The sequence below is a fragment of the Lynx rufus genome, unplaced genomic scaffold (genome assembly GCF_022079265.1).
Source record: "Lynx rufus isolate CCGP_SWC_20201006 ecotype Redwood Valley unplaced genomic scaffold, mLynRuf1.p SCAF_10, whole genome shotgun sequence".
NCBI classification, from domain to species: domain Eukaryota; kingdom Metazoa; phylum Chordata; class Mammalia; order Carnivora; family Felidae; genus Lynx; species Lynx rufus.
Genome location: NW_025814824.1, coordinates 16,699,915 through 16,723,121, shown reverse-complemented (window position 1 = coordinate 16,723,121; position 23,207 = coordinate 16,699,915). Strand labels below are relative to the sequence as shown.

The following is a 23,207-nucleotide window of genomic DNA, read 5'->3' as shown; positions in this document are numbered from 1 at the left end:
TTTTGTAGAACGGGAGAGATTTTATTACGCGGTTGAGCGAGTACCTATGTCCCATCAGGATTTAAGGACGGTTGTAGGCTGTGCAACATGAAGCGGCACAGTCAGGGGTAAGCCATGCTTATAGAATGTGAATCAAATTGTCTACCTAAATAGAGAAGTAACCTGAGGCAAGCCCTAATGACCAGAAATTGAGTTGATTCAGGAAGAGCAAGACAATTGCAGTTCAGGAAGCACGCTGTAGCAAGCTATACCTGAGTCCCTGGAAGGCTTGGGGTGGTCTATATTTATGGTAAGGAGTGCAAACAGGAAGAAGTCCAGCCAGACTCCAAGTCATTAAGTTCATTGGCTTGAGGATGAGGAGAGATTCTTGGCAGATGTTCATTGGTCAGGAGGTAAGTCTCAGTCTTCTGTATGTGAGGCATTTACTGGGAGTCAGTGTCTCAGTTTTTAAGCTCTGTTCTTCTGAGGTCATGTGCATGAGATTCCTCAATTCATATCCTGCAGTCCCATTTGAGATTCAAGCCCTTTCACAGAATCCTGCTGAGATTCCAGCTTCCTGTGAAATCTTCACCAAAGTGGGACTTTATGAGTGAGAATTTTGAAGTTTGAGAACTTGAAATTCACTCTATAGAACTATGGTACAAGATTTAAAAGTGACTTGTAACAGAATTAAAATGATGCTTCAGTTATAACATTCCTTCCTTCCTAGAGTTTTGTGCATTTATGGACATTTTGCTGAAAATGAGATTATGGATCTATTTGTGATTATTTTTGTGTTTGCATTTGGTTTATTTGTGTCTGTGTTGTCTGTGATAGAAGCCAGTAAATGCTTAGTCTGTTTGGGGTTGGTCTTGACATTTTGATTCGTCTCCATGATATTTAAATATATCTTGCCTGCCAGAACTACTGTAGTTACACTGCTTTCTTACGTAATTATAATATGAAAAATAACGACACTTTCTCTTCAGTCCCAGAAATCCTGGATTGAAGGAGTGTTCAACAAGAGAGAATGTAGCAAAATCATACCTAGCTCAAAAGACCCTCACAGGTACAATTTTTAATTCTATTTTCCATTTTAAAGCAACACTACTTTGAGGACTGTTTGTGGAAACTTAGAGATATGATTTGTCTAGAGGATTCAATAATATATGTCTGTAAAGTGAGCGTTTCTTTATTTTTAATCAATGTTTCTTTTTATATATTTATTTATTTCAATGTTTATTTATTTTTGAGAGAGAGAGAGAGATAGACAGAGCACAAGTGGGGGAGGGGCAGAGAGAGAGAGGGAGGCGCAGAATCTGAAACAGGTTCCAGGCTCTGAGCCATCGGCACAGAGCCCGACGTGGGGCTCAAACCCATGAACTGTGAGATCATGACCTGAGCTGAAGTCAGATGCTTAACTGATTGAGCTACCCAGGCGCCCCTGTTTCGTTGTCTTTATAAAAATAATACGTGATTATTGCAGACAACCTGCGGAACTCAGGGACCTTGTTGATTTCATACCTTACTCCAACCCCAATTGCTTCTGACCGTGCCTGCTGCTTGGTACGCTCCTGACAAACATCTGTTTAATGACCGAGGGAAGTATAAAGAAGAAAAGGTTTATCATAATGACATCACCCTGATGGAGCCACTGTTACTATCGTGGCGGTTGTCATTTCTTTGATGCTTCTATTTCTCTTAGTGAAATAATGGCAATTAGGGGAACCCCTGCAACAAACATGATGGTGCTAGAGATCATCATGCTAAGCAAAATAAGTGAGTCAGGGAAAGACAGAGACCATATGATTTAACTCATTTGTGGAATTTAAGAAACAAAACAAATGAGCAAAGGGGAAGACAAAAAAGGAGAGGGAGAAAAACTGAGAAATAGACTCTTTACTGCAGAGAATAATCTGAAGGTTACTGGAAGGAGGTGGGTGAAATGGTGAAGGGGATCAAGGGCGCATTTAGGATGAACACTGAGTACTGTAGAGCATTGTTGAATCACTCTATTGTACACCTGAAACTAATAGAATACTGGATGTTAACTATACTGAAATTAAAATTCAAAACCTAAGGGGGTGCCTGGGTGGCTCAGTTGGTTAAGTGACTGCCTTTGGCTCAGGTCATGATCTCACGGTTCGTGGGTTCAAGCCCCACATCAGGCTCTGTGCTGTCTGCATGGAACCTGCTTGGGATACTCTGTCCCCCTTTGTCTCTGCCCCTTCCCCACTTGTTAGTTTTCTGCCTCTCTCTCTCTCTCGCTCTCTCTCTCTCTCTCTCAAAATAAATAAAAATTAAAAAAAAATAATTAAAAAACTTGAATTAAAAAAAGAAATGAGGAAAATATCTGGTGCTGTGTCCATTCTACCTGGTTTGGATGAACAATTTACAGCTTCTGAATACTGAATATTGAAAATATTGTGAATGTTCCTTATCCCCATCTCAAGTATTTATGGAAAATCGTGACAGTTCGGGATATTTCAAGACGCCGTGTTCAGATTATGCAGAGTTCCCTGTTTTCCCCATATACTTTTTGTTTGAGCGGGTAGTGGATGGCAGAATGGAATGACTTGAGTTTGCTGAGTTCTTGAGAACCCTTTGGAAGCTCTACTTTTAGAACAAAGTTCAAAACAGCGGCCAGTGAAAGATAGGAGAATAAAGGGCTATGGAAAATTCCCCAGGGTAATTGGGTTCATGAAATTAAGATTGGATGGCATTGCCCTTGGGGAGTAGAAATTAAAAGGAAAAGGAAAATAGAAGAGCCATATTTTAATTGGGGGGGGGCACTCTATTTTTAGATCCTTTTTAGCATTTGGCCTTATGTTCATTTAAAGTTTAGAAACCACAGTTGTATGCTTATGAAGGGTAGCATGAAATTCTTGATCTTTGGGGACAACTAAAACAGTGATCCTTGCCTTTGTTAAATATTTACTAGACCCACCCTCATTGAATTACCTGTGGTCTGTAAGCCTTGTGATTGGAAGTTCTCATTTTACCTGCTTATAAAATGTTTTACAGAATGCCAAGGTAACCTTGTTTTTTCCCTTCATCTTTTATAAAGACATCTTGTGATGTGACGATGGTCGCAATGGAAGGCAGACTGAGCTCAGGCAACTCCTTCTGCTTCTGTAAATAGAAAATCATTTTCATAATCATCGTGTTAATGAAATGTGATAAACTATAGGCCATTAGCCCATAGACTCAAGAAGAATAGCAATGATCATAGTTCCATATTATAGAATGGTCCAAGATCTACCACAAGCAGTCTCTATTTTGTGTAATTATGAAAAAAAAATTAATGGATGATTATGGTTCTTCGTTTGCCAGCCTTTTTCTTAGATCCTAGTAAGAATCTCAAAATTGTATCTTTCATGAGGTTTTCTTCCTGACTGTGCACAAGAAAAAGGTGATAGTTCATGATTTTAAATTTAGATGAAAATTTATCTTTAAATTTAGATGAAAAGTTTCCTAATAAGAAACTGATCTGATAGACTTGATGACAATGTCTTTTTCCTTCTTATTTTTCATTTGCTGGTGAAGTGAAGCTTCTGAGAAAAGACAGTCCCAAAAGGCTAGGACAGGAAGAAGTGACAGGGCCTAAATATTTGTTTCTGAATAATTTAGAATGATCCTGATTCTATGAGTACTATATTTTCTTCCACTGTTTTAACTAATATTCTCTTCTAATTGAAACTTCTTTATACCTAAAATATGATCAGTGATGATCACCATGATTCCCCAACATCAGAAGGTTCTTTTTTGAATTATAAAAAGAAAGATTAATAAGGGTAATACTTATAATCACACCAACCGTCTTTTTTTTTTTATATATATGAAATTTATTGACAAATTGGTTTCCATACAACACCCAGTGCTCATCCCAAAAGGTGCCCTCCTCAATACCCATCACCCACCCTCCCCTCCCTCCCACCCCCCATCAACCCTCAGTTTGTTCTCAGTTTTCAACAGTCACACCAACCGTCTTTTGATTTGACAGTGTTTTATGGTTTTAAAGTTGTTTATATATAAATTTATATATAATTATATTACTAAATCATATACAGCATATAAGTAATATATAATTATTATATATAATTTATAAATATATGTTTACATATTTATACTATGTAAATACATTTTCTTAATTCTCAGAATTCTCAAGAATTCTCTTATCTTCATAGAGTAATAATAATAATAATAGCTACCATTATTATATATACTGCAATGCCACCACTCTAAGACACATTACGTATATTATCTCAGGTCATCCTCTTAATAACCTTATGGGGCAGATGTTATTTTCAGATGTGAAAACTGGGGCTTGGAGGAATCATTGAATCAATGAGATTTAAATCCAGGTATTTAGGTTTCAATTTCAGTGTTCTGTTCATTAGGTCATGGTTGCTGCAGTCTAATTATATTTGGCAAATGACAAATGGGAATATTTGGGAAATGATACATGAGTACTAGCACGTGCTGATTTTGCTAGACCTTGGAAAATAATAGATATTTACGGTATGTGCATTAAGTGTGCTTTCAAAATGTATCACTAAACTAACAGAGGTTGTGTTTTTTTTTTTTTTTAATTTAGATGCACCGCAGGATGCCAGGTCTGCCAGAATTTAATCAGGTAAGACTTAGAGAAATAAGATTTCTTTTAATATTTAGGCACTCTGTGTAAAACTTATTGGGGTAGTTTTCTCACATCTTGAATGGACTCAATGAAAGGACTTCATTGGTGGATCCTGTTTACCTCTCCAAGGGAAGTTTTAAAAACAAATGTGGGATGTTTTTGAAGGAGAGCGAGTTTTTGAATGTAATAGATTACTTGAATTACTGAGACATGTAAATGGCAAGGGCGTTTGGCAAGAGCTTCTAGCAGTTGAAATACTTGTAAAGCATTACCTTTTCATTTGACTATGTTGTATTTTACTTGGATAATGAAGATGCTTTGTGCACTGTGTTTGATCTATGACTTTCAAGTGATGTGTGCTCAGACCAAGCTCTGATTCTGACACCGGTTTTGATGTGTATGTTTTTTTCCAACAGCACCAGGAAATTAAAGTCTGGATATAGTGTCACATCCTGTAGGTGAACAGCTCAGTCCTACAAGACTGCTCTTCTTCCCCGTACTTTGGGTGCCAACCCCAAGTCCAAGTTGTCACCTGTGGTTCTGAGTGGTAGGCTATAGATGAGAGATTCCCAAGGATATCTCCACGGGGTCATTTAATTTGCTAGCAAGGCTCCCAGACTCAGAGAAACATTGGCTTATGTTTACCAGTTTATTATAAAGGATATTAGGAAGGATAAACAGCTAGATGGAAGAGGTGCATAGGGCGAGGTATGTGGGAAGGGGCACGGAGCTTCAATGTTCTTTCTGAGCAAGTCAGTCTTCTAGCACCTGCATATGATCACCAACCTGAAGTTCTCTGAATTCCATCCTTTTGGGTTTTTATAGAGGCTTTATTACATAAGCATGATTGGTTGAATCATTGGCCATTGGTGGTTTATCTTTATCTTTGTCTTTCTTATCAGCATCCTTATCTTTCTTATCACATAGGGAATTTCAAGGGTTTTAGGGGCTCTGTACCATAAATGGGGACAAAGACCAAATATATATTTATTATAAATCACAATATTACCCAAGCTTATGGGCAAAATGAACTCTTTAGCAGAATACAAATGTTAACAGTGATTTGCATTTTAAACTATCTGTTAATAACGGGTTTTACCCTTCTTTTTGTAGGTGTAGGAAAATATAATTTCCTGAATTTTGAGCATAGTTCACATTACGGATTGACCCAGAGTTAAACTTATTTTTGTAAAAGAAAAAAATCCAGAATCCCAAGTTTAGCAAATTATGGGGAAAGGATAACACGGTCCACGGCTGTAGGAGGAGAGGAAGTATAAGCTTGCTGGGTGTGTTGGTCTGTTCAAGCTGCGCTAACAGCGTACTACACATTGGGTGGTTTAAACAATAAAAATTTATTATTTCAGAGCCATGCAAGTCCAAGATCAAGGTGCCATTAGAGCTGGTTTCTGATGAGGTGTCTCTTCTTGCTCTGCAGGCAGCTACCTTCCCACTGTGTCTTCACATGGCCTTTCCTCTGTGCGCTGACAGAGAAGAGAGCTCTTGTGTCTCTTTCTTTTCTTACAAAGACACCATCCCTATCAGATTAGAGTCCCGCTCTTATGACCTCACTTATTATTTACTTATTTTTTTGCTGTTGAATTATTTATTTATTTATTTATTCTTTATATAATTTATTGTCAAGTTAGCTAACATACAGTGTGCACAGTGTGCTCTTGGTTTGGGGGTAGATTCCCATGTTCATCGCATACATACAACACCCAGTGCTCATTCCAACCAGTGCCCTCCTCAATGCCCATCACCCATTTCCCCCTCTCTACTCCCCTCCCCGCCATCAACTCTCAGTTTGTTCTATTCAACAGTCTCTAATGGTTTGCCTCCCTCTCTGTTTGAAACTATTTTTCCCCCTTCTCTTCCCCATGGTCTTCTGTTAAGCTTCTCAAGTTTCACATATGAGTGAAAACATAGGATATCTGTCTTTCTCTGACTTATTTCACTTAGCATAATACCCTCTAGTTCCATCAATGTCGCTGCAAATGGCAGGATTTCATTCTTTCTCATTGCCAAGTAGTATTTCATTGTATATATAAACCTCATCTTCTTTATCCGTTCATCAGTTGATGGATATTTGGGCTCTTTCCATAATTTCGCTATTGTTGACAGTGGTGCTATAAACATTGAGGTGCATGTGCCCTTTCGAAACAGCACTCCTGTATCCTTTGGATAAATATCTAGTAATGCTATTGCTGGGTCATAGGGTAATTCTATTTTTAATTTTTTGAGGAACCTCCACACTGTTTTCCAAAGCAGCTGCACCAGTTTGTATTCCCACCAACAGTGCAAGAGGGTTCCCGTTTCTTCACATCCATGCCAGCATCTGTTGTTTACTGAGTTGTTAATGTTAGCCATTCTGACAGTTGTGGGGTGGTATCTCATTGTGGTTTTGATTTGTATTTCCCTGATGATGAGTGATGTTGAACATCTTTTCATGTGTCTGTTGGCCATCTGGATGTCTTCTTTGGAAAAGTGTCTATTCATGTTTTCTGCCCTTTTCTTCACTGGATTATTCGTTTTTCAAGTGTTGAGTTTGGTAGGTTTTTTATAGATTTTGCATACTGGCCCTTTATTCGATATGTCATTTGCAGATATCTTCTCCCATTCCGTCAGTTGCCTTTCTGTTTTGTTGATTTTTTTCCTTTACAGTGTAGAAGTTTTTTTTTATCTTGATGAGGTCCCAGTACTTCATTTTTGCTTTTATTTCCCTTGCCTTTAGAGACATGTCGAGCAGGAAATTGCTGTGGCTGAGGTCAAAGAGATTGTTGCCTGTTTTCACCTCTAGGTTTTGACAGTTTTCTGTCTCACATTTATCTTATGACGTCATTTAAACTAGTACTGCCTTATAGGTCCTATCTCCAAATACAGTCACATTGGGGATTAGGGCTTCAACCTATGAATTTTTGGGGGACACAGTTCAGTTCATAACACTGATGAAGAGTTTCCATTTGGCTAACCTCTTTTATCTTTCCTCAAATTATTTTTACTTTTTAGTAATTATTTCAAATTTGCTGACATTGAAAGGAAAACCCAAGAATATATTGAAAAGAAGTGGAAGGCTTCATTTACTCCTTCTGTTTCCTACTTTATTCTCCAGAACCTCTCCCTGGCAATATTTTCCCAACCTCACAATCTTTAGAGATAACTAATGTGGATGATACTGGGAAAACATCTATTTCACACTATCCAGAAATTAAAAATGGTTGAAACTTGTAATTTTTGCACCTAACTAGGACCTAGTTTGATTTTTTTCATAAAGAGAATGAAATGTCTCAATGTCAGGTACTGAGCAGTCTATCGTAGCCATTGCTGGTATCTTCTCTGTTACATAACAGATTCCCATATGTCTATGGCTGTGTTTCTAAGCTATTTTATCTTATTTTATTTTATTTTATTTTATTTTATTTTATTTTATTTTATTTTATTTTATTTTATTTTATTTTATTTTATTTTATTTTATTTTGTGTCATTGACCTACTTCTCCTGTTCCTGGTAAATGCCACTCTGCTTCATTATTATAGTTTTGTAATATATCTTGATATCTGATAGGGCAAGTCCGCTATGCTTTATTCTTTTTTTTTTTAAGTCATTTTACTCTTTTAAACAATTTACATATCCATATGAATGTTCGAATTGCTTTGTCAAATTCCCTGAAAAATTCTTTTAGTGTTTTGATGGGTATTTTATAGAATGTATAAAAGCAATTTGGGAAGGAATTGGCATTTAGCACCTTTACAAAGGTGATTCTCAAGGTAAGTCTTTAGTTAGTGATATGTAATTTAGGACTTCTAAAAGTTTTAACTAAAAGGATGATTATGGAAGCTTTTTTTAAAATTTGGGGGTAATTGGTTTCTTCTATGAGAACATCTTGCCATAATTTAATGACCTGGTAAAAACTAGAATGAAACTACATTGACCCAATCAAATGGGTTAGACTAGAAAAATACTTAGAGCAAAGTGGGTTCAAACTGAAGAATAGTCCTATGAAAAGTTAGTGATTTATCTTTCCAGGTGTGAATGATGGTTTGCCTTCACTCATGTCCGGTTTGAAAAAGCCACAGTGAAATGAATCATTCAGCTTATGAATAAAATCCTTTTTCATTTTGAAGACTAACCCTTGTTCTAAAAGATGACCAGGTGATACATTTCTCTTTGATAGATTCTTATTATGTATATTTTATACATTTGAGATTATTTCTCCACCCTTTGAGTCAAGAGCCCTCCATGCAGAACTCCAAAATGGTCCTCTGACTTCTTGTTCTGACTTCTCCTTATCATCCTGTTTTCTTGCTTAGCAGAGACCTATAACTTGTACACATTTTTATGTTGCTTTTCACACACACACATGAAAAGCCAGAATCACTTATAAAGTTGAGTAACCTCTTCGTATACAATGGGTATATGATCTGACACATTTGATGCAAATAACTTTCTTGGTCGGCAGACATATGATTTTTCATTGCCTCAGGTTTTCAAGTTCTGTGTGCTCAAATTGTAAATTTCCCTTGTGGTGTTTTCTAATTCGGGAAACACAAGAAGGTTATCACCCTTTCGCCAATATGATTATTATTATATTTTGTTAGGTTTTTTTTTTTTTTTAATTTTTTTTTTCAACGTTTATTTATATTTGGGACAGAGAGAGACAGAGCATGAATGGGGGAGGGGCAGAGAGAGAGGGAGACACAGAATCGGAAACAGGCTCCAGGCTCTGAGCCATCAGCCCAGAGCCCGACGCGGGGCTCGAACTCCCGGACCGCGAGATTGTGACCTGGCTGAAGTCGGACGCTTAACCGACTGCGCCACCCAGGCGCCCCTCTATATTTTGTTAGTTTTTATGTAGTTCTAGTTTCAAAAAGATTTAACCTTTTAATTTGCTTAGTTTATTTTGTTACATTGAAGAAATTATGGCTATGTATCTGAAATAGTTTTCACACCTTCTAATTATTGGCAAGAACATTTATTGACTTTTCCTTCCTTATATTACAAATATTAATTTATTATTTATATTTATAGTCAAGGCTCATTCATGGCTCTTTACTTGTGGCAGCTCTATGTTTACATGTTTCTCTGAAGTTGAATCTTTTTTTGCATTGATTAATATTCCTTTCAATATGCATATTATGTTTTACATGAAGACATCTTCTGACTCTCCTTAAGTATTGCATATTAGAGATTTTTAATTTTTTTTTCTTTTTTTTTTTTTTTTTGAGAGAGAGCGCACATGTACGCAAATGGGGGAAGGGCAGAAGGAGAGAAAGAGAGAGTCTTAAGCAAGCTCCACGCCCAGAAAGGAGCCCGGCATGGGACTCGATCTCACAACCCTGAGATCATGACCTGAGCCAAAATTAAGTCAGATACTTAACCGACTGAGCCACCCTGGCACCCCTCATTTCTTTCTTTTTTTTAATTTTTAGGATAGCGTTGTTTTTTTTTTGTTTGTTTGTTTGTTTTTTTAATTTACATCCAAGTTAGTTAGCGTATAGTGCAGTAATGATTTCAGGAGTAGAGTCCAGTGATTCATCCCTTACGTGTGACACCCAGTGCTCATCCCAACAAGTGTCTTCCTTAATGCCCCTTGCCAATTTAGCTATCCCCTCCACTCTCATTTTTTTCTTAACAGCTTTGTTGAGATATAATTAACATAAACTACACATATTTGAAGTGTACAATATGATTTTTTTTTACCATCCTAACAATTTCAGTAGTGTTAAGTATATTTATGTTGTACAACAGATCTTCAGAACTTTTTCATCTTGTAAAACTGAAACTCTGTGACCACTAAACAATAATTCCCCATTGGCCACTCCTCCCAGCCCCTGGCAGCCACCATTCATTCTATTTTCTGTCACTGTGGATTTGACTACTCTGCGTACCTCATATAAGTGGAGTCATACAGCAGTTGTATTATGACTGGCTTATTTCACTTAGCATAATATCCTCAAAGTTTAACCATATTGAAGCATATCTAGGATTCTTCCCTTTTTAAGGCTAGATAATATTCCATTGTATGTATATACCACATTGGTTTGGCTATTCATCTGTCAGTGGGCACTTGGCGATTATGAATAATGATTTGGAATACTTAAATGAACATGGGTGTGCACAAGATTTTTGGTGTTTTTTTTAAAACATTCCCCAAATGATGGGGCGCCTGGGTGGCGCAGTCGGTTAAGCGTCCGACTTCAGCCAGGTCACGATCTCGCGGTCCGTGAGTTCGAGCCCGGCGTCAGGCTCTGGGCTGATGGCTCAGAGCCTGGAGCCTGTTTCCGATTCTGTGTCTCCCTCTCTCTCTGCCCCTCCCCCGTTCATGCTCTGTCTCTCTCTGTCCCAAAAATAAATAAACGTTGGAAAAACAAAAAACAAAAAACAAAAAAACATTCCCCAAATGATTTTAATGTGCAGACAAGGGAGAGAACCACTGAGGGTATTTCTAAACTCAGAAGACAATCTGGGGCGCCTGGGTGGCGCAGTCGGTTGAGCGTCCGACTTCAGCCAGGTCACGATCTCGCGGTCCGTGAGTTCGAGCCCCGCGTCAGGCTCTGGGCTGTTGGCTCAGAGCCTGGAGCCTGTTTCCGATTCTGTGTCTCCCTCTCTCTCTGCCCCTCCCCCATTCATGCTCTGTCTCTCTCTGTCCCAAAAATAAATAAACGTTGAAAAAAAAAAATTAAACTCAGAAGACAATCTAATGATATAAATCTAATATAAAGTATTAATGTGGAATTTCAAAAATTGTTCATTTGTATCATCTATATATTACCTAGAAAAATGTAGAAACATTACATCTATTTTCTATTTTGATATTGTGTAGTTTTCTCTTCTGAAACTGGTTTTTATCCCATATTTAAGGTGTTACTGTGGGCGATTAATTGGAGACCATCATGGGATAGATTATTCCTGGACTATCTCAGCTGCCAATGGTAATGAAAATGAGCAATGGTCTGTTGAAAAGCACACAACGAAAAGCCCTACAGATACGTTTGGCACTATTAATTTTCAAGACGGAGAGCATACCCACCACTCCAAGGTTTGCTAATAACACATTATTTTGCTAGCTTTTTTGTTGTTGTTGTTGTTGTTGTTGTTTAAGAGAGAGAGAGTGCAATAGGGGAGAGAGGGGCAGAGGGAGAGAGAGAGAGAATCTTAAGCAGGCTGCATAGTTAGCCTGAAGCCTGACATAGGGCTCGATCCCATGACCCTGGGATCATGACCTGAGCCAAAATCAAAGTCAGACACTCAACTGACTCAGCCACCAGGCACCCCGTTTTGCTAGTTTTTAACAGAAAGTAACCACCAAATGTTTCTCCCAATTGTATCTCCAAGTGTAGATGATCAGATGACCAGGTTTTATTGCAAAAGTGTTCCATGGTATTGACCTCTTCCCAAAAATGACCTGACTCTTCTCTTTCCTTTACGTCTGAGGGCATTCTACCTTTCCAGGGTGTGGTATGGCCAGGTCTTTATTTGACCTCTTTCAGCGTGGTTATGCCTTCCCCATAGGAGAACGGCTTATTGCTCTTGAGAAAGGACTGCCCTGTTTTTAAGGAATGGAGAAAAGTCACTGCCAAAGAGCAGGCTTTAGCTGAAGCATGACCATAGCAATTACCAGTAACTTGGGGCTGTTCATGCCTGCCAAGTCCTCATGAGAGGAAGTGGGGGAATTTTTCTCTGTACCCCCTGAATGATAGTCCTTGGGCTTTCCAGGCCAGTTTTTCTCCTGTTCTAACATGGAGTTTGCATGTAATTTGCGTAGTTCTGACAGGTCAGGCATCTCTCAGGTGTTTTTCCTTGTGCTTGTTAATCACCTGTTTTATTAGAGGCAGATTTCCCTTGGGAACCTGCAGGGGATTCCACCTCAGGAAAGCTTAGAGTCAACTGTATCCTGGAGTGTGACCTGCAGTTGAATGAATTTGAAACAACAGTTCTTAATGATGCAGTCATAATCAAGTTTCATAATAGAGTTTTACAGTAATCTACTTTTCCGGTTATTAATCCTCTTGTGTTTAGTGTTGTATGTTGAAGTTTTCTTTAGTTGGTAGGAAAACTGCACTCATCCTCCTCTACAATCCTTTCTGGAAGCTGACTCTTATAGAACCCCGTATATAAATATCCCCTTAAGTTTAATCTACCTCCTTTTGCTTTTATGTTCATTCATAATCAAATCACCTTGATTTGCTCATTTTTTTCCATCCATTTGGGAGATATTCATTGGTGCTCCCACTTTGCTAAGCCCCAGGGAGCATCTGTTCCATGGGAGGGGGCTGGTGCAGGGATGCTCTGGATGGGAATACAGGGTTCTTCTAGAGAATGAAAAGGGTAACTCTTGTTTTTCTGGGGGTGTGTGTGTGTGTGTGGGTGTGTGTGTGTGTGTGTGTGTGAAGGAAGCCATCTGGAAGTAGGGACAGCTAAGCTGATATCAGAAAGGTGAGTGAGGTGTTTGGTGTCTGGTGAGGCAGAGGGGTAAGACAGCTCTGGGCTGGTGGGAAGGCCAAGGGAGAGTATGGTACATTTAGGAGAACTGAAAATATGGTTCAACAGATCTCCTGATCACTAACAGATTTTAGTCTTAGCGGTAGACTTCATTACATCCTAAGTACCTGGAATGCATTTTATGTGATCTCTCAGAAGAGAAGAATCTACCTTTCATATTTAATACCAGAACTGCACTTCGTGTTTACAGCGAGAGGCGGGAAAGCAGTGAGAGCTGGTTATTCTTCTCCCTCCACTGCATTCCCCTTCCCAGTTTATCCCGCCCACCTCATTCCACAGAGGATTTGAAAAGAATCTATGCCAGTAAGAATCTGCCCAGTTAGTTATAAAGGAGGGGGTGGGGGGGGGGAAAGTAAGTCATTAACCTTTGGCATCATCTTCGGTTGGCCTTTGGAAGAAAAGACTCCAGTGCTGATAATTTAGTTAATCAAGGTTGTTTATCTGAAATCTCTAGGAGAAATATCTGCTAGGACTAAAAGGACTTCTAGATGAAAGACAGAGGCACCCAGGAGAGTTGAGGTAGAGAAAAGGTGAACCACATTAGAGCCGCCTCCTCTGCCTTTATTCATGTTTCGGAGGAACACAAACCATTTCACAAAGGTCAACTTGTATTTTTTCCTACTATGTGAATATGTAAGAAGCCACGGCAAGTCATTTCCCTCACCTGTAAATTGAATCCTGATTATCCTTAGGTTTTATTACATTCTGTGATGGCTGTACCAACTCGATGTTCAGAAATTCTAACATTTTAATAAAGAGATTATGTTTTAAGAATTTCAAAGGTGAATGGACAGTTGTTTTAAGTCACTATCACATCCTGGAAGATAATGTGAGAATTCTATTTCATATGGATGAAGATCTCCACCTGTGGTTCTTTTTGGTGTAGCTTTCTAATTCATGGTTTCTTAGTGCCCTCGTTCCTATAAATCTGACTGATTCTTGCTGTTGGCTGGCTTATGCTCGAGGATGGCAAACTCCTCTCAATATGATTTTCACAGTCTGTGTGTGGCTGTTTCTGCCGGAAAAAGAGAACCAGTTATACACTATGATCTTAGGCAAAGCACAAAATGATTCTGGTCCTACCTGCTGATTCAGATTCTCTCTTCTTTTGGTTACATTGACTAGTCAAAGATGTGATTCTTTTGTGAAAAGTATTTATTTTGGAAAAAGACATTTTCAGAGAGATAATTATATATAAAGGAAATGTTTAGAATATAAAATTTACAATAAATTAAATGTACATGCTCCCAGACCATAATTTAATTTCAATGATGCAAATTTATGAAATAGTCAAGTAAATCAAAGGCCATACCATGTATGAAAAACCCCACTTCACCTCTGTGTAAATGCTTTTTTTTTAAATGGGTTTCCTGGAGTAGTGGTTTTTGCCAGTTTGAAGTATTTCTGCCTCATCCCAGATCTTCTAGAGGACATTGGTGGGTCAACCCTGAAAACCAGAGGAAGCCTTCCTACCGTGACTTGTAATTCCCAGAAGGAACTTAAAGCGGGGTGTGGGATCCTTTCAAAGTAAATGTTTACATTGTACAAAGATGAACTTTTAAAGAAATCCCAGACACTTCCTTTTAAGTTTGGGCCATTCCAGTCGCCCTGCTGTGTGCTTATTGTTGCCCGGCATGTAGTTTTCACTGTTTTATGTACATGTGTCTATGCATATCTTCCAGTATATTAGAACATCTTATGATACAAAGGCAGATCATCTGTTACATTTAATGTTGAAAGAGTGGAAGATGGAACTGCCCAAACTGGTGATCTCTGTCCACGGGGGCATCCAGAACTTCAGGATGCCGTCTAAGCTCAAAGAGATCTTCAGCCAAGGTTTGGTCAAAGCTGCGGAGACAACAGGAGCATGGATAATAACTGAAGGCATTAATACTGGTAAAGTGCACTGTTTCTCTTTCTTTTCATCATCTTCTTCTTTCTTTTTTTTTTTTAAATACCTCTTTCTAACTGAATCAGGCAGCATGGCACCTAATCTGTGCTCTGCAGTGCTCCCAGCGGATATGGTAGCGCGAGTCAGACAAAAAGCATGGTGACCGGAAAACAAAAACAAAAACAAAAAAAAACCCCAGAAGAATCATAGACCTTTCCTAGTATGTGTTTTCACCATTGTTAACATCTGCTATTTTACCACAACTTTGGGTAAACTTCAACAAAATAGTCTTTTCATGAACTTGAGGCTATGGTGAGATTTGAAAGGACACGGAATCCATGCAAGTATGTAGTGTGCGGCCATGGGCGAGAGCTAAACTCCCCATGGTCAAGTTTGACAACAAAAATACAACTGCATAAATTTGAAGATCGAATTGTCTTTCTTAAGCAACTCACGAATTGGGCAGCATCCCATTTCACAAGTAAAGAGTTGCTCAGAGACTATGTATGAAGTGGAAGGTTTTTATAGGAAGGAGGGTGGGGCAAGGAAGTTATTGACAAAAGTAAAGAAAGGACTGTGGCAAGCTAGGTCTCCTTCCCTCAGGGGGCAAGGGAGGGGGTCCTTTCATGCAGATTACCTCATCTTCCTTTGGCGGGGAAGGGGAGGGGGAGAGTCCTTGTGACAGATTACCTCATTGGTGCTGATCAGAAACTTTCTTACTGAGTGGTTAAGACTACATTTCGGGGGTGGGAGAGGTTGGCACTACAGTTAGGTACTAAGCCCCAGTGTGATAACTTGGCCTAAGTGATTCCATTTTGGGCCTGTGGTTTCCCTTTTTTTTTTTTTTTTTTTGTTTATTTATTTTTGGGACAGAGAGAGACAGAGCATGAACAGGGGAGGGGCAGAGAGAGAGGGAGACACAGAATCAGAAACAGGCTCCAGGCTCTGAGCCATCAGCCCAGAGCCTGACGCGGGGCTCGAACTCACGGACCGCGAGATCGTGACCTGGCTGAAGTCGGACGCTTAACCGACTGCGCCACCCAGGCGCCCCTGTGGTTTCCCTTTTTAACAACATGTGCTTTATTTTACTTACTGCTTTTTTGGTTTGTTTTTTGAAAACATTTCAGGTTAGGGCCAGTTAAGGAACACAAATATGATAATGTGAAGCCTATTGAATTCGTTCGGATGAACAAAAGAACTGAGAAATGAGACACGCTTGGAGCTTTCTTACGCAATAATCAGGGTCGGCCCCAATTCGACCACAGCTCCTTAAGGCCTGACTGCTCAGGGAAGGATCCATGAACGAGCAGCATCAGGACCACCGGGGAGCTTGTTGGGAACGCAGATCTCAGATACCTCCCCAGACCCGCAGGACTGCCACTCTCCATTTTGACAATATCCCCAGATGATTCTTATGTACATTCAAATTTAAGAAGGCTTCCTTCCAGCTTCTTCCTATTCTCGAGCTGCTTCTACTGTAGTTGAACATTATCTGGTGTGAATTTTTGACATTTAATTGAATTTTGGCATTCAATTGAAGGCCACAAGCTACAAGAATCTCCTATATATAAAGCATTTGGGTAGATGCTCTGGATGAAAGATGAGTAAGATATGGGCCCTGGGGTTAGTGATAGGGCAGACTAGGACAGACCATAAGCAACTAACTAAAAATCGACGCTGACTGGGTCTTGGTTGAAATGCAAAGCAAGTATTTGGGAGTACAGGGAAGAGGAAGATGCATTCCAGTTCCAACTGAGGGCACCTGAGAAGGCATAGACAAGGATATAGCACTTGGTATTGACCTTGAGGGAAGAGTAGGAAGGAGCATCCTAGGCAGAGGTGGCCGTTCAGGGCCAGGCACACAGCTGGAGTTTAAGGCATATGCAGAAAGAGGTGATGAGGCCACAGGCTGGGTATGCCTTGCGGCAGAGGACAGGGACAACCAGGGAGACTTGAGCCATACTAGATGCCATGCTGATGGGCTGAGAGCAGAGGGCTCTCAAAGGAATTTGAACAGGAGAATGAATAGGAAATAATATAGTGAGGTCTGGCTTTTACAGAGAGTCTCAATAGACAATCTGTACTAGAACCACCTGTGGGATGTGGAAACACAACCAGCAGCACCACAGTGCTGATAACCCATGCCAAACCTATGGGATCCAAAACCCTACTGCAGAGCTGACTGCACAGTTGATGGTGATATACATCCAGAACCTGGATTCTAGAAAATGACTCTGGGAGAAGTAAAAGAGGTTGGAGGGGAAGATGCCAGAGAGAGAGAGAGGGAGAAATGGTTAGGTACTGTGCATCAGATGTGTGCATATGTAGAGTGTTTGTTTGTTTCTGTGCTAATGACACATATAGGGTCAAAACTATATATATATAGGAAGAGTAAGTGGCACAGCGTTGTAATTAAAAGGCAGATTAAGTCAATGTCAAAGGCTACATACCACGTGATTCTCACTTTAAGACATTCTGCAAAAGGCAAAACTGGAGACAGTATAAAGATCGGTGGTTGCAAGGGGTTATGGCGGGGGGAATGAATAAGTGGAATGCAGACAATTTTTAGGGCAGTGACGCTGTTCTGTCTGATACTATAATGATGGAAATATATCGTTGTGTATTTGTTCAAACTATGGAATCTACAGCACCAATCCCTGATGTAAACTGTGGTCTTTGAGTGATAATCACGTGTCAGTATAAGTTCATCAGTGGTACAGATGTACCACTCTGATGGGCAATGTTGATAGTGGTCAGGGGTTGTGGGTGTGTAGGGGTGGGGGGGTACATGGGAAATCTGTACCACTGGCTCAATTGTGCCGTGAACCTAAAACTGCTTTAAAAAACAAAGTCTGTTTAAAAAAGAAAAGTCCGATATTTTGGGTGGGGGTCCTAGCTCTACAAATTACCAGCTCTATAACCTTGGGCAAATTATTTAACTTCTTTTTAAAAATTTTTTTTTTTCAACGTTTATTTATTTTTGGGACAGAGAGAGACAGAGCATGAACGGGGGAGGGGCAGAGAGAGAGGGAGACACAGAATCGGAAACAGGCTCCAGGCTCTGAGCCATCAGCCCAGAGCCTGACGCGGGGCTCGAACTCCCGGACCGCGAGATCGTGACCTGGCTGAAGTCGGACGCTTAACCAACTGCGCCACCCAGGCGCCCCAACTTCTTTATGATTCAATTCTTGCCTAAAAAATAGACTGAAGTTTCTACTTAAAGTGTGAATACATGGAAAACACTTTATTTTTTTTTTTAAATTTTTTTTTTTCAACGTTTATTTATTTTTGGGACAGAGAGAGACAGAGCATGAACGGGGGAGGGGCAGAGAGAGAGGGAGACACAGAATCGGAAACAGGCTCCAGGCTCCGAGCCATCAGCCCAGAGCCTGACGCGGGGCTCGAACTCACGGACCGCGAGATCGTGACCTGGCTGAAGTCGGACGCTTAACCGACTGCGCCACCCAGGCGCCCCGAAAACACTTTAAAAGTACCTGGTGCATTGTAAGAGTTCAGTAAGTGTTGGCTCTTATAGTTATTGTTATTATTAATTCCAGAAGGGCAAGTATGAATGCATTCGTGCTGGCATACTTATGTATATAAGCTATTAAATTAATTTGCTTCAGTGAAGCAAGGGACACATCTGCAGGATGTTTTGCTGGGACAGTTGAGAAGGTTACAGAAAAAAAAAAACATTTAGAACATTCATGATGGTCTCATAAGACTTTCTGGTCAATCAAAAATAGGGGAAGAACTGAGGTTGTAAGCAAAACTTACCAAAGGGAGAGGAGAATTATTCAGGTAAAGAGGTCAGTGATAGGAGAAAGAGGTGTTAAGAGAGAGTAGAGGAAGCCAAGATATCAGAAATTAATTCCACTGCGCCACAACTTTCCCTACGAATGTCCTTTTGTATATTCCCTACGAATGTCCTTTTGTATATTCCCTACGAATATCTGCCATTTGTCTCTTTCTTGCAGTCACAGTGTTTTGCATTATTTGTGCATAAAAGTTTGACTTTTAAACTGATTGTTCATAGGTGTGTCCAAACATGTTGGGGACGCCCTGAAAGCCCATTCCTTCCGGTCCTTGAGAAAAATCTGGACAGTTGGAATCCCTCCTTGGGGTGTCATTGAGAACCAGAGAGATCTTATTGGAAAAGATGTAAGTAGACAACCCATTCACAACAGAAGGGGATGAACATGTATCCAATTGCCAACTTAGCACCACCTGGATATCTAAACGCCATCTCAAATGTAATATACCTCAAACCAACTTTGGTCTTCCTACTTGCCCCATCTTAGAAAGTAATGATCCCATCCTTACACTTGTTCAAGCCAAAAGCCTTAGACTAATCCTAGAATGATCTCTGTCTCACAACTCAACCTAATCCATCAGTAAATTATCTCAGCTTCACTTTTTCCTTCCTTTCTTCTTTCTTTCTTTTCTTTCTTTCTCTCTCTCTCTCTCTCTCTCTCTCTCTCTTTCTTTCTTTCTTTCTACAGAAAGAGAGAGAGAGTGCCTGCGCATGTGAGCAGGGGAGGGTCAGAGGGAAAGGCAGAGAGAATCTTAAGCAGGCTCTGTGCTCAGCGCAGAGCCAGAAATGGGGCTTGATCTCAGAACCCTGGGATCATGATGTGAGCTCAAATCAAGTCAGACATTCAACTGAATGAGCCACCCAGGCACCCACCCCCCTTTTTTAGCTTTAGTTAAATATAGAAATATATCCAGAATCTGACCTCTTCTGTTACCTCTACTGTTACCGAGCAGCCCCCTTTCCTGTCTCCTGGATGACTGTAGTAATAGCTTTCCCTTCTCTCATCCTTGTCTCTCACTGCAATCTAATCTCAACACAGTAACCAGGATGATGCTTCCAAAATACAACTCAGATTGTGCCACTTCTCTGTGAAAAACACTTCAGTGGCTCCTATCTGGTTCAGAGTAATAGCCGAGTTTCTTGCACAGGCGTGCGTGTGATAACATTCATGACGTGAACCTGCTCTTTCCTTATCTTGTACTACTCTCTGCTTTATCCTGTGTATTGGTTCTTTGATCCCATCTGTTTTTCTAAAGGGAAGGAACTTGTCTAAGTCTGTTTATGAGTAGTGTATATTTCTGATAAAAGTCTCAGGTATTATAAAAGATAGGAAAAGGAAAGATAACCGCTATTAACATTTTGGGGTGTATCATTCCAGAATTTTTACTACGTATGTGTACATATGCATAATAAGAAACAGTTTGTATGAAAAAAAGTAGTAACAGAAACCCACTGATATGAATCTGGTATTTAGCTTAATTATTTAACATAGCTACTTCTCTATGTAAATTAATATAGACATGTATATGGTTTATCTTAACTTTCATTTTGGAAAATGTCAAACATACTAAGGAGTAGAGTTGTGAAAATAATGAACTCCTATGTCCCTATCTCCCAGCTTCAACAGTTATGAGCCCAGAGCCAATTTTGTTTCATCTATTCCTTATCCACTCCCCACTCCAATATTTTAAAGCAAATTCCAGATATCAAATAACATCATTGGTAAATATTTTACCAGTATTTCTAATTAACCAATTAATTTACCAATAATTTGGTATTTCTAAGTACCAAAAAGTAGGCATTCTAAAATATATGGACAATTAAAAATATATATAACCACATTACCATTTTCATACCTAAAAAAATTAATAGTTAATTTCTGAATATCAACTAGCCAGTCCACGTTCAACATTCTGATTGTGTCATATTTTTTAGTTGTTTGATTTCATCATCCAGAAAAGTTCCCTACAATGTGATGGGTTGATATGTCTCCTGAGTCACTTATTTTCAGTCGTTTTTAATCTATGGATTTTCCCTCCATCTCTTTTTTTGGGGGGAGGGGAGTGCAATTTGTTTGTTAAAGAAACTGGGTCACGGGATGCCTGGGTGGCTCAGTCGGGTAAGCATCCGACTCTTGGCTTCATCTTAGGTTATGATCTCACAGTTCGTGAAATCAGGCCCTGAGTTGGGCCCTGTGCTGAAAGTGTGGAGCCTGCTTGGGATTCTCTCTCTCTCTCTCTCTCTCTCTCTCTCTCTCTCTCTGTCTCTGCCCCTCCCATGCATGCTCTGTCTCTCAAAATAAATAAATAAACTTAAAAATAAAAAAAGAAATTAGGTCATTTGTCCTAAAGAGTTTCCCATAGTTTGGATTTTGCAAATTTAGCCTGTTATAGTAGGGTTTAGCCTATTTCTCTGTCTTGTCTCTTCTTTAAGTTGGTAGTTTGATCCAAAGGTATGATTAGATACAAGTTCTTTTTGTGCAAGTTTATGCCATAAGAGATGTGTCTGTCCTTCCCCCTCATAACATATGATTGTTTTTCTTTTTATAATGTCATTGACTAGATTCATGACCTCAACAGAGTTGCAAATACTGATATGAAATCATTGTGTTCTTTATTTATTAGCTTAAACACTCTATAAAGGAAACATTTTCTCATCAGCCATTTGGTTTACTTTGTGGTAATGTTGTATGGGAAAGGACATAATGTTTGATTCTCTCTTTATTTTCCAGCTTTCAAAGCAATGAATTGGTTATCTACCATTCTCCAAGGTGAACAATGAGATTTTTTTTTGAAACATATCAAATATGTTTCAAGTCATTATTCCATCTAGTTATTACTCTTAATTATGCTCAACTCATCCCGTTTTGGCCAGTGGAAACTTTTCAAGTTATCTCTTGAGTCCTTTTAACACAATTCTAGTTGTTTTTCCTTGCTTCCTTGTGTTTTACTCTGAAAAAAAAAAAAACAAAAAACAAAAAACAAAAAACTGTTCCAGGCTAATTGTGTATATTGTTTTGCTCCTAGAGAAATGGCTGGTTGCTTTTAGTGGGAAATTATAGTAAAAGACCGCATTCTAGGGGTAAAAGGTGCATTCTGATTTTTCATGCCTAATAAATGCTCTACTGTACTGTAGTACTTTAATAGTACTATAATTTAACCATTCTTCTATTATCCATTTTGTTTTGCTTTTATAAAAAATGATATTAATGTTATGATAAGATACTTTAGATGTATTAAATCTATTAGTTATTTTCTTCTTGATTTCTGTCATCTGTATCACTGTTAGGAATTATAAAGATAACTTTTAAAGTTAAAGTGTGTATTGTTTTTTAGGTAACTTTTAAAGACTAATGTTGGTAAAATTTATAGTGTTTTTTACCTCATTCTTTCTTTTAAGCCTCACAGCAACCCTCTGGTGTAAGAATTATCATTCTTCCTTAGACGTGAGGCAAGTAAGCCTGAGAAAGGAGGCAGGAGTTACCCAGAGTTAAAGTTAGGAAGTAGAAGAGTCTGGGCCCTCTTACTCCAAATAGTGTGCTTTTCGTCTCTAAAAACAAATGAGAATTGGAGTGGCTTAAGGAAGAATCCACAAATATTGATAAAGATCGGGATGTTTTATATTGAGTGGATGGATCTCCATTTGGTTGGTTGGCTGTCACTCTTCATTTCAATACTAGAAAAAAAAAGCAGTGTCGAAATATTATTTTGGAATAGATCTATTGAAAGGCATATTTTCTGGATAGCAGTGTAGTCTGTATATTACTGTATGTCCTTGAACTCTTTTATTACAATCTGAGACAAGGTAAGTACAGAAATTAAAAATAAATATTTAGAACCATTTTTAGCAATGTGGTAGTGCTGTGACACCTAAGTATATGGCCGGTGGACTCATCTTTCTGAGCACAGTGCGTGCAAGGGTTGTTGAACTGGTGTCCTTGTGTTGTGAGTCTCATGTAGTATGAGCCGCATACTGGTTACACATAGTAGGACCACATAGCGATCCATAAAAAATGGGAGATTAAAAAAAAAAGTTGGTTCTTCACTGCGGATAGCCTGAGATACACCTCTCTAGGTAGCAAGTGGCACTTATTAGCCTTGGCAGGAACTGCATGGTGCATGGGCAGCCCTTTGGAGCAGTTGAGCCCAGGGAAGGACCTCGGACTCTAACCCTCTCTTGTCTTCCAGGTGGTGTGCCTGTACCAGACTCTGGGCAACCCCCTCAGCAAGCTCACCACACTCAACAGCATGCACTCCCACTTCATCTTGTCCGATGATGGGACTGTGGGCAAATATGGAAATGAGATGAATCTCAGGAGGAACCTGGAAAAGTACCTCTCTCTACAGAAAATACATAGCCGTGAGTACCACAGAGGCTCAGCCACC

General features: G+C 39.3%; 1 protein-coding gene across 1 annotated transcript in view; it reads left to right on the top strand.

Annotated features, from left to right (window-relative positions):
• Positions 1–353: 353 nt before the first annotated feature.
• Positions 354–23,207, top strand: part of TRPM6 (transient receptor potential cation channel subfamily M member 6) — a 124,853-nt gene continuing 101,999 nt past the window's right edge. Inside the window, exons 1-7 of the mRNA XM_047096114.1 lie at positions 354–392; positions 969–1,048; positions 4,577–4,615; positions 11,477–11,654; positions 14,800–15,013; positions 19,045–19,169; positions 23,010–23,181. Coding sequence (XP_046952070.1) covers positions 354–392; positions 969–1,048; positions 4,577–4,615; positions 11,477–11,654; positions 14,800–15,013; positions 19,045–19,169; positions 23,010–23,181 — 847 coding nt within the window. The remainder of the gene's footprint in view (positions 393–968; positions 1,049–4,576; positions 4,616–11,476; positions 11,655–14,799; positions 15,014–19,044; positions 19,170–23,009; positions 23,182–23,207) is intronic.